Source organism: Carlito syrichta, unplaced genomic scaffold, assembly GCF_000164805.1.
Source record: "Carlito syrichta isolate Samal-C Ts95f unplaced genomic scaffold, Tarsius_syrichta-2.0.1 Scaffold309473, whole genome shotgun sequence".
NCBI classification, from domain to species: domain Eukaryota; kingdom Metazoa; phylum Chordata; class Mammalia; order Primates; family Tarsiidae; genus Carlito; species Carlito syrichta.
This window is the reverse complement of record NW_007253569.1, coordinates 473,032-484,175: the sequence shown is the minus strand read 5'-3', so window position 1 is coordinate 484,175 and position 11,144 is coordinate 473,032. Positions and strand designations below refer to the sequence as shown.

Sequence of the window (11,144 nt, the reverse complement as noted above, 5' to 3'; positions counted from 1 at the left end):
CAATCCACTCACCTCAGCCTCCCAAAGCACAGGATTATAGGCTGAGCCACCCAGCCCGGCTAAGACATATCTTATCAGAATCTCTGGATGTGATGAAAACAGTATTAAGAGGAAAATTTACAATATTGCACACACAATCAAGAAAACAGAAAGATCACAAGTAAACAGCCTAAAATTACACTTAAGGGAGCTGGAAAGGCAAGATCATCTAAATCCTCCTAACTGCAGCAGAAGAATTCGGATAACCAAGATAAAAATCACAATTGCAGAATATAGAAAAGACAAAAATTTTACAGAAAGGATCAACAAGACAAAAAGCTGGTTCTTTGAAAGAATAAAAAAGATCAACAGACCCCTGGCCAAATTGACGTAGAAAAAAAAGATAAAGTCCAAATAAACACAACTAGAAATGCAAAAGGGAAAGTCACAATTGATCCTGAAAAAATTCAAGAGATTATCAGAGATTACTATGAACACCTATATGCAAATAAATTACAAAACTAAAGGAAATGGAAGACTTTCTGACATCACATGACCTTCTAAAGTTGAAACAAGAAACCGAAACTCTAAGAAGACCAACATAATCCAGAAAATTGACTCAGTCATAAGAAATCTCCTCATCAAAAAAGAAGAACAAGAAGAAGAAGAAAAATGAAAAGAAAAAAAAACCCCAAGCCATGTACATGGCTTCCCAGCTGAATTCTAAAAGACATACAAGAAGAAGCTGATACCAATCTTACTGAAAGTATTTCAGGCAATCGAGAAAGATGGAATTCTTCCCAGCTCATTTTATAAAGCTAACATCATACTATTACCCAAATCTGGCAAAGACCCAATAAGAAAAAAGAATTACAGCCCAATCTCCTTGATGAACATAGACACAAAAATTCTAAACAAGATTCTAGCAAATTGGATCCAGCAATACATCTCAAGGATCATCTACCATGACCAGGTAGGCTTCATTCTTGGGATACAGGGCTGGTTCAACAATTGCAAGACCACAAGTGTAATTCAGCAGGTTAAAACCGAGATCCACATTACTATATCATTATATGCAAAAAAAGCACTTGACAATCCAGCATCCATTCTTGATAAAAACCTTTCAGCATTCAGGCGTAGAAGGAACATTCCTTGAAACATTAAGAGCTATCTATGATAAACCCACAGCCAACATGGGCAGAAGGTGGAAGCATTCCCCCTAAGAATGGGAAGAAGACAAGAATGCCCACTCTCACCCCTCCCATTCAACAAAGTGCTGGAACTCCTAAGCACAGCAATCAGGGAAGAGAAGGAAATCAAGGGTGTCCAAATAAAAAAAGGGAAATTAAGCTATCCCTCTTTATAGATGATATGATTCTATACCTTTAAAACCCTAAGGAGTCTGTCAAAAGCCTCTTCAAACTGATAAACAACTTTGGTAAAGTCTCAAGTTACAAAATCAACATGCAAAAGACAGTTGCATTTCTACATACATCAGCAACAAACATAGAACCAAATAAAAAGCACAACCCCATTCACAATAGATGCAAAAAAATGAAATACCTTCATACCTTGCCATCCATCTAACCAGAGAAGTGAAAGACCTTTACAATAAGAATCAAAGAAATCAAGGATGACACAAACAAATGGAAAAACATTCCATGCTCATGGATCAGAAGAATAGATATTATCAAGACGTCCACGTACTCACAGCAATCTACAGATTCAATGAAGGACCCAACAAATTATCAAAATCATTTTTTTTCAGACCTAGAGACAACAATACAGAAATTCATATGGAAACAGAAAAAAGCATGAATAGCTAAAGCAATCCTCAGCAAAAGGAACAAAGTGGGAAGTATCACATTTTGAGACTTTAAACTTTATTACAAGGCAAGAGTAACCAAAATGGTCTGGTATTGGTACAGGAATAGGCACATAGACAAACAAAATAGAACACAGATTCCAGAAGCAAAAACACAGTCTCTCAACCAATTCACCTTTGACAAAGTCACCAATAACAATCACTGGGGAAAGGAGACCACATCTGCCAAATGGTGCTGGGAAAACTGACTGACCATATACAGAAAATGAAACTGGACCCCTACCTATTGCCATATACGAAAATCAACTATAAATGGATCAAATACCTAAACATAAAACCTCAAGCTGTAAGAATCCTAGAAGAAAATGTAGGAAACACTCTTATGTATATCAGAGTAGGCAACAAATTCTTGACCAAGTCCCAAATAGCAAGTGCCATAAAAGCTAAGATAGACAAGTGGGGCTTATCAAACTGAAAAGTTTTTGCACAGCAAAATAAACTATAAAGAAAGTAAAGAGACAATCCATGGAATGGGAAAAAAATGTTTGCAAATTATGCATCTGACAAAGGCCTAACATCTGGGATCTATAAGTAACTCAAATGAGGTGAAAGAAAAAAACAATCCCATTAAAAAGTGGGCAAAGGATATGAACAAACACTTCTCAAAAGACGACAAACAGCCAACAGACAGATGGAAAAAAGCTCAGTCTCACTAATCATCAGATAAATGTAAATCAAAACTACAATGAGATACCACCTAATTCTGAAAAGGATGACTATCATTAATAAGTCAAAAAATAATAGATGCTGGTGCAGGTAGGGAGAAAAGGGGATGATTCTATACTGTTGGTAGGGATATAAGCTTGTTCAACCTCTATGGAAAGCAGTGTGGCGATTCCTAAAAGAACTAAAAATTAATTGACATTGGATATGATCCAGCATTCCCTCTCCTGGGAATATACCTGGAGGAACATAAATCATTCTACAAAAAAGACACCTGCACACGTATGTTTATTGCCATGCTATTCACAACAGCAAAAACATGGAACCAACCCTACTGCTCATCCAAAGTAGACTGGATAAAGAAAATGTGGTGAATATATATATATATATGATGGAGTATTATGCAGCCACAAAGAAGAATAAAATCATGGACTTCACAGCAAGTTGGATGGAGCTGGAGACCATCATACTAAGTGAACTGTCACAGAAACAAAGAACTACTACATGCTCTCACTCATAGTGGGCCTTGAGCATTAGTCACATTAGCACAAGGGAGGGACTGGCAGGCACTGGCCACTGCTAGGGGAAGGAGAGAGGGAGGGAGGAAGGAGGGTGGGGGACATGTGACAACACAAAAGGTACTTGGGTCATTCCTAGGGATATGAAGTTCAGTTAGAAGCCCAAACCTCACCTGCATGTAGCCTACTTATGCAATTAGCCCTCACTTGTACCCCACATTCCTATAAAAAAAAAACCACTTAGAAAATTAAATCTTGATATTACCTAGAAGCAACTTTGGTGGAAATCATAATGCTAAGATCTATTTAAGAGATGCTATACTAATCTTATACATAGGTCAACTCCATAATTCTCCCAATAAATCACTGTTATAAAAATAACATTTTCTGTCACTAGGACTTTTTATATCATAAAATATATATATATTTTTTGAGTTGGGGTCTTACTCATCACCCAGGATGGAGTGCAGTGGCATGATCAAAGCTCACTGCAGTCTTGATCTTCTGCCTCAGCCTTCCAAGTAGCTGGGACTACAGGCGTGTACCACTACACCTGGCTAATTTTTAAATTTTTAGTAGAGACAAGGTGTTGTTGCTATGTTGCTCAAGTTGGTCTTGAACTGGCTTCAAGCAATCCTCTGGCCTTGGCCTCCCAAAGTGCTGGGATTTACAGGTGTGAGCCACTATACCCAGCCCATAAAATAGAAAAAATTTTATACCATAAAATAGAAGTTTATAAAATAACTTTAAAATGTTAATCTGATACTTAAGTTGTTCTCTCCTGAGCAGCATTCAAATGTCTTGACTTTTATGTTTTCACATATTCTAATTGGAACATTTAGAGAATACCTTATAAGATATCTTATAAGATATCTACATTCCACTTATAACTTTAAAAATTCTTAGTAAGTATGACTAAACGAAGCAACACAAAAAAGGTAAAAATATCAAGGTGTAAAGTATCAATAATAAATGGGGGAAAATAATCATTCTTTTCAGATAATATATTTTCATAAGACATTCCTTTTTACTTTTTGTTGTTGTTTTTCAGTTGGAGTCTCACTCTGTTGCCAGGCTGGAGTGCAGTGGCATGTTCATAGCCACTGCAGCCTCGAACTGCTGGGTTTAGGTGATCCTTCTGTCTCAACCTTCCAAGTAGCTGGAACTACAGGTGTGAGCCACCATGTCTGGTTAATTTTCTTGATTTATTGTAGAGATGAGGTCTCACCAAGTTGCCCAGACTGGTCTCGAATCCCTGGGTTCAGATAATCCTCTTGCCTCCCAATGTGCTGGGATTACAGGTGTGAGCACGCAGCCAAGACATATTCCTTTTTAGACAAGTTTGTGGGCGAACCTTTAGCTACCCTACCCATACTGAAAATTAATTGATATATAATGTACTTAACGTACTTACATACTTAAAATTAATTGATATATAATTATTATATTCATTTGGAAAGTGAAGAAGCAGTCAAATTAGGTTTTACAAGTGATGATATTTACAATGAGCTATATGAAAATATCAGATCCAGTATGTCAAAAATTTCAACTAAAACGTTTATACAGTCAAAGGAATGTCAGTGTGGTACAGAAACAAAAGCATTGGCTTTGGAAACAGACAGACTTAGATTCTGAATGCCACTTCTGGTACTTAGTAACTTAAGAGCTTATCCAAATTACATTTTTTAAAAATATAAAAGTACTACATACACATTGTACTAAAAAAGGTTTTCTGAAAGAACTAGAAATTGATCTTCCATTATGACCCAGCAATTCCCCTATTGGGAATATACCTGGAGGAACTCAAATCATTCTACCAAAAAGATACCTGCATACTCATGTTTATTGCAGCACTATTCACAATAGCAAAAACATGGAACCAACCATGCTGTCCATCAAAACTGGACTGGATAAAAAAAAATGTGGTACATATACACAATGGAATATTATACAACCATAAAGAGGGACAAACATATGGACTTCACAGCAACTTTGATGGGTTTAGAGTCTATTATACTCAATGATCTATCACAGAAACAAAGAACAGAGTACCATATGTTCTCACTCATAAACGTACCCTGAACAATTATCTTAATACTATAAAAAAGGGATTGACAGTAGTGTGGGAAACTGACAGGGGGTGGGGGTGGGATTGGCAGTAGTGGGAAACTGCCTGGGGGGGCCATACCTCATCAACAAGGGTACCTGCATAATGAACATTTGTATTCCTAACTCTGAATTGTATCCCACATTTTTAAGATATAAAAATTTTTAAAAAAATAAATAAATAAAAAAGGTTTTCAATATAAAACAGAGCCACCTGTTCCACTCCAGGTCTAACTGTTTTAGATGTTTATTTCCACACTGTTTGATAATTTGCTTATGCTACTAGTTAGTGATTTATCAGTTCTAGGCATTTTTAGATCTACTGACTTACTATTATGACAGATCAAAATTCAGTTCTTTTACATTACCCTACACTACTTGTTCTGTCTTCCCATTCTAAGTATATCACAACATTTATTTAAATATATTACAGCATATGACTATGAAAATATTGTCACTGCACAGACAAGTATGTACTCTGATCATGTTTCCTTTCTTGCAAAGCTTTTTATTTTTATGTAAGTTAGTGATTATCTTTTTTTTTTTTTTTGAGTTAGGGTCTTTCTCTTTTGCCCAGGCTGGAGTCATGATTATGATGATCTCATGGCAGCCTCAGTCTCTTGGGCTCAGGTGATCCTTCCACTTTAGCTTTATAAACAGCTTGGACTACAGCTGTGTGCCACCACACCTGGTTATTTTTTTTTATTATTATTATTTTTTTTTGTAGAGACAAGATTTTGCTATGTTACCCAGGCTGGGCTCAAGCAATCTGTCCTCCTCGGCCTCCCAAAGTGCTAGGATTGCAAGCATGAGCCACTGGACCTGGCCAGTTAGTAATTATCTTTTAAAAGTTTCTTAGTCTTCTATGTACCTATCCTGAATGTTTTTTCCAAATGTCACTTGTCTATTAGATAACCTATTTTAGTGCAAGATTCTCCTCTGTTTCTCTAGTCACTTTCTAGACGTGCTGAGCAGCTGGCATTCTGGGATTCCCATTCATTGCGTAACTATACTAGATCTTCAACCTTTCATTTTGGTTTCATGGTCTTTTTTTGACTACTGCTTTGTTTTGCTGAAGAATTCCATAGCTTCTTAAGAAAGGGTATATAAGAAATGTGTTTTCATGTCTGGAAATATCTTTATTTTACCTTTGCATCAGGTTCGTAGTTTGGCTATATAGAGATATCTAGGAGAAAACTCATTCTGCCTCAGAATTTTGAGGAAGTCAAAGTCTTCTACGTTCTAGGCACAGTTGAGTAGTGCAATACCATTCTGATTCTTGATCTTTTATATGTACTGTATTTTCCCCCTTTTCTGAACATCTTAGGACTATCTCTTTATTACTAGTATTCTGAATTTCAAGATAATCTGTGTCTCTTTACTCATTATGCTCAACATTTGGTGGCTCTTTTAGTTTACAGATGCATATCCTTTAGTTCTAAGAAGCTTTCTTATTCCTTTCCATTAGCTCTAATTTCTTTTTCTGGAACTCCTACAAGATAGGTGCTAGATCTGTGCACTCAATCTCTCAATCTCTGTTCCTTCTTCCTTTGCTCTGCTAGGGCTCACTCTATTTACCCATCTACTTATCTATCTACCTTCCTTCCTACCTACCTACCTACCTACCTATCGAGACAGGGTCTGTCTGTCTGTCTATCTACCTACCTACCTATCTATTGAGCCAGGGTCTTATTCTGTTATCCAGGTTGAAGTGCAGTGGCACAATCATAGCTCACTGTGGCCTTGAACTACTGGGTTCTAAGTAATCTTCCTGCCTCAGCCTCCCGAGTAGCTGGAATAAGAGACATGTACTACCATGCCTGGCTAATTTAAAAAATGTTTATTCTGTAAAGATAAGGTCTCATTATGTTGACTAGGCCAGTCTCAAACTCCTGGCTTTAAGCAATTTTACCACCTCAGTGTTCGTACCTGGGATTACAGCTATAAGGCACTGTACCTGGCTGCTTTATCTGCTAATTTTAAAATTTTGATGTAACAATTTTACATGTTCTTCAATTATTCTTTTTTCAGAGAATCTTATTCCCACTTTTTGGTTGCAATACTGTTTTATTTCACTATAGATACTAATTACAGCTTTATTTCCTGTATTATCTTTGTTTACAGGTCCTTTTGAATTTTGGGCTCTTTCATTTTACAAATTTTCTTTAATATTGGATGATCTCTCATAGAACTTAAAAGAACTTAGTAAAAATACCAACTCTGTGACAAATACTTAGTAAAGCAAAGTATCTTACCAGTAGGTTGGGTAAAAACTGGAGGAATAGTTCCGGGTGGTACAGCAGGAGAATAATTTGGAAATATTGGTGGTGGCAAAGGGAAATTCACTCCTAAGGAGCCCTGTGAAAGTATTTAAAAGTTATAAGACAATGCAACAAAAACTTTCTATAGAGACTCATTAAAATTTAATAGAGAAGTCATGACAGTTCTTACCAACTGTTGTAAAGCAAAAAGTGCAGCTTTCTCCTTGGCTTCATTTTCAGAGTGGCACTGTGGTCCATGTACCAGTAAGCCATTAGATAATTTTACTTGGCAAACAGTCATTGTCTAAAAAAGAGAAAATATATGTCTATAAAATCATCTGTCTAGGAAGTTGATCTCCTCCCCAAAGCTTAGTCTAAATAAGAATAATTTTATCTGACATTATGAAAAAAGAGAATTCAAGAATTCAAAAAAGGGCTTTCAGTTTAAGTTTTGGGTGCCACACAAAAAATTAGAATTGTTGCCTTTTCTTTCAATGTTTACAAAATAAAATGCTCTCTAAGATGGTTGAAGGGTCAACATCCTATTGCAAATGAGACAGCAAAACTTTTTTCTTTATACATAGGGCTGACAAACAATAAAGTTTTTTGTAAAAAAAGTTTTACTGGAACATAGCCACAATTCATTCTTACGGCTACTTTCAGACTGCAACTGTAGATCTGAGAAGCTGTGATAGACGTCATATGGCCCAAAGATCTAAGTATTTACTGACCTTTTACAAAGAAAATTTGCTGACCCAAGCTTTAATTAGCATATATCTTGCAAATATAATTGTCAAAATCTAAAAGACTCAGAGGTTCTGACTTATTTTATATTCCTTCTTTAATTTTAACTCTTTATATTATACTTTAAATTGTTTTATAAAAAAGATTTTTAAAGAAATTCAATTTTTACAAAGGTAGCCACTTTTACATATTACTAATTTAATCTTGTTTTCAATTTTTATTCCAAAATCTTTTTGTTGTAGTAAAATATACATAAAATGTACCATCTTAACCATTTTTAAGTGTACAGTTCAACAGTATTAAAGACATTCATGATGTTACGCATCTATCACCACCATCCGTTTTCATAACTCTTTTCTTTTTATTATTTATAGTTTTAGAAATGCAGTCTCACATTGCTCAGGCTAGACTTGAACTCCTGAGCTCAAGTGATCCTGTCAACAGAAGACCTGGGACGACAGGCGTATATCACTGTGCCTGGCTCATAACTTTTTTATTTTTTTTTTGAGTCTGAGTCTCACTCTGTCGCCTAGGCTGGAATGCAGTGACATGATCATGGCTCACTCCAGCCTCAACCTCCTGGGCTCCGGTGATCCTCCTGCCAAAGCCTCCTGAGAAGCTGGGACTATAGGTGTGTACCACCACACCCAGCTAATTTCTTGATTTTCTGTAGAGATGAAGTCTCACTATGTTGCCTAGGCTGGTCTCGAACTCCTGGGCTCATGAAATCCTCCTGCCTCAGCCTCCTAACGTGCTGTGATTATAGGCATTAGCCACAGCATCTGGTTTTTTCCATCTTATAAAACTGAAACTCTATACTCATTAAATAACTACACACTTCTCCTTTCTTCCAATCCTTAGCAACATCTATGTTGCTGAAAATGGCAGGATTTCATTCTTTTTATGGTTGTATAATATTCCATTGTGCATATATGTCATATTTTCTTTATCTAATCATCTATACTAAGGTTGATTCTACATCCTGGATATTGTGAATAGTAATGCAATAAACATGGGAGTACAGGTTTCTTTTTGGTATACTGATTTCCTTGCTTTTGGATATATACCCAGCAATGGGATTGCTAGATCATAAGGTAGACCTATTTTTAGTGTTTTGAGGAACCTCCATACTGTTTTCTATAACAGGTGTACTAATATACATTCCCACCAACAGTGTATTCCCCTTTCTCCACATCCTTGCCAGTTGTTACTGCCTGTCTTTTTCATAAAAGCCATTTTAATGAGATATGTCATTGTAGTTTTGATTTGCATTTCTCTGATGATTAGTGCATTTTAAGCATTTTTTAATATACCTGTTGGCCTTTTTTTTTTTTTTTTGAGAAATGTTTGTTCAGAGCTCTTGCCCATTTTACAACCAGGTTTTTTTTTTTTTCCCTATTGAGTTGCTTGAGCTCCTTATAGATGCTGGTTACCAAGCTTTTGTTGGAGTAGTTTGCCAATATTTTCTCCCATTCTGTGGATTGTCTTTTCACTTTGTTGACTGTTTGCTTTGCAGAAGCTCTTTTGGCTTTATCTATCCCATTTTATGCTTTGGTTGCCTATACTTTTTATGCTTTGGTTGCCTGTACTTTTGAGGTCTTACTCAAGAAATCTTTGCCCAAATGTATTGGAGTGCTTCTCCAGTGTTTTCTTCTAGCAGTTTCATTGTTTCAGGTCTCAGACTATCCTTTTCCTAATGTATGTTCTTGGTTCCTTTATTGAAAGTGAGTTGAATATAAATGCATTGATTTGTTTCAGGGCTCTATATTTTGTTTCATTAATCTATTTGTCTGTTTTTACATCTGTAAACAAAAATAACTTGCCTTCTTCCTTTCCAATTTCGATGCTCTTTATTTTTTTCTCTTGTCTAATTGCTTTGGCTTGGAATTCCAGTATATGTTGAATAAAAATGGACAATGTGGGTATTGTTGTCTTGTTCCAGATATTAGAAGACAGGCTTTCAGTTTTTCCCCATTCAGTATAATACTTGTTGTGGGTTTGTTGGACATGGCGTTTATCATGTTGAGGTTCCATACCCAGTTTGAGAGTTTTTATCATAAAGGGATGTTGAATTTTACTGAATGCTTTTTGGCACCTCCTAAAATGATCATATGGCTTTTTTCCTTCAGTCTATTGATATGATGCATCATGTTTATTGACTTGCATATGTTGAAACATCCTGGGAGGAATCCCAATTGATCATGATGAATGATCTTTCTAATTTGATGTTGAATTTGATTTGCTAATATTTTGTTGAGGATCTTTGCTTATTTGTTCAGCAGAGAAATCAACCTGTAGAGTTCATTTTTTGTTGTATCTTTCTCTGGTTTTGGTATTAGGGTAGCACTAGTCTTATAGAATGAGTTTGCAAGTGTTCTTTCCTCTTCAACCTTTTGAAATAGTTTGAGTAGAACTGATATTAATTTTTCTTTAAATGTTTGGTAGAAGACAGCATCAGGTCCCAGGCTTTTCTTTAATGGGAAGCTTTATTATTGCTTCTATCTTGATACTGCTACTGGTCTATTCAACTGCTGTATTTCATCATAGTTCAATCTTGGCAGGTTTTATCCATTTCTCCTGTTTTCCATATTATTGGCATATAGTTACTCATAATAGTCTCTAATGATACTTTGAGTTTCTGTGGCAAATGTTGTAATGACTCCTTTTTCATCTCTGATTTCATTTATTTGGGACTTCTCTCTACTTTTTTTTTTTTTGAGTTGGAGTCTCACTCTGTTGCCCAGACTGGAGTGCAGTGGCCACTCCTGGCCACTGCAGCCTCGACCTGCTGGGTTCCGGCGATCCTTCAGCCTCAGTCTTCCAAGTAGCCGGAATTACAGGCATGCACTACCACGCCTGGCTGATTTTTAAAAAATTTATTGTAAGCCGGGCTCGGTGGCTCAGCCTGTAATCCCGCGCCTTTGGGAAGTTGAGGTGAGTGGATTGCCTGAGCAACTTGGCGAGACCTCATCTCTACAATAAATCAAA

General features: G+C 36.3%; 1 protein-coding gene across 1 annotated transcript in view; it reads right to left on the bottom strand.

The window, feature by feature from the left end:
* The window catches only part of XRN1 (5'-3' exoribonuclease 1), a 143,322-nt gene that overhangs the window by 6,833 nt on the left and 125,345 nt on the right, over window positions 1-11,144 (bottom strand). The window contains exons 38-39 of the mRNA XM_008067302.1: window positions 7,603-7,716; window positions 7,407-7,509 (exon numbers count right to left, since the gene is read on the bottom strand). Coding sequence (XP_008065493.1) covers window positions 7,407-7,509; window positions 7,603-7,716 — 217 coding nt within the window. The remainder of the gene's footprint in view (window positions 1-7,406; window positions 7,510-7,602; window positions 7,717-11,144) is intronic.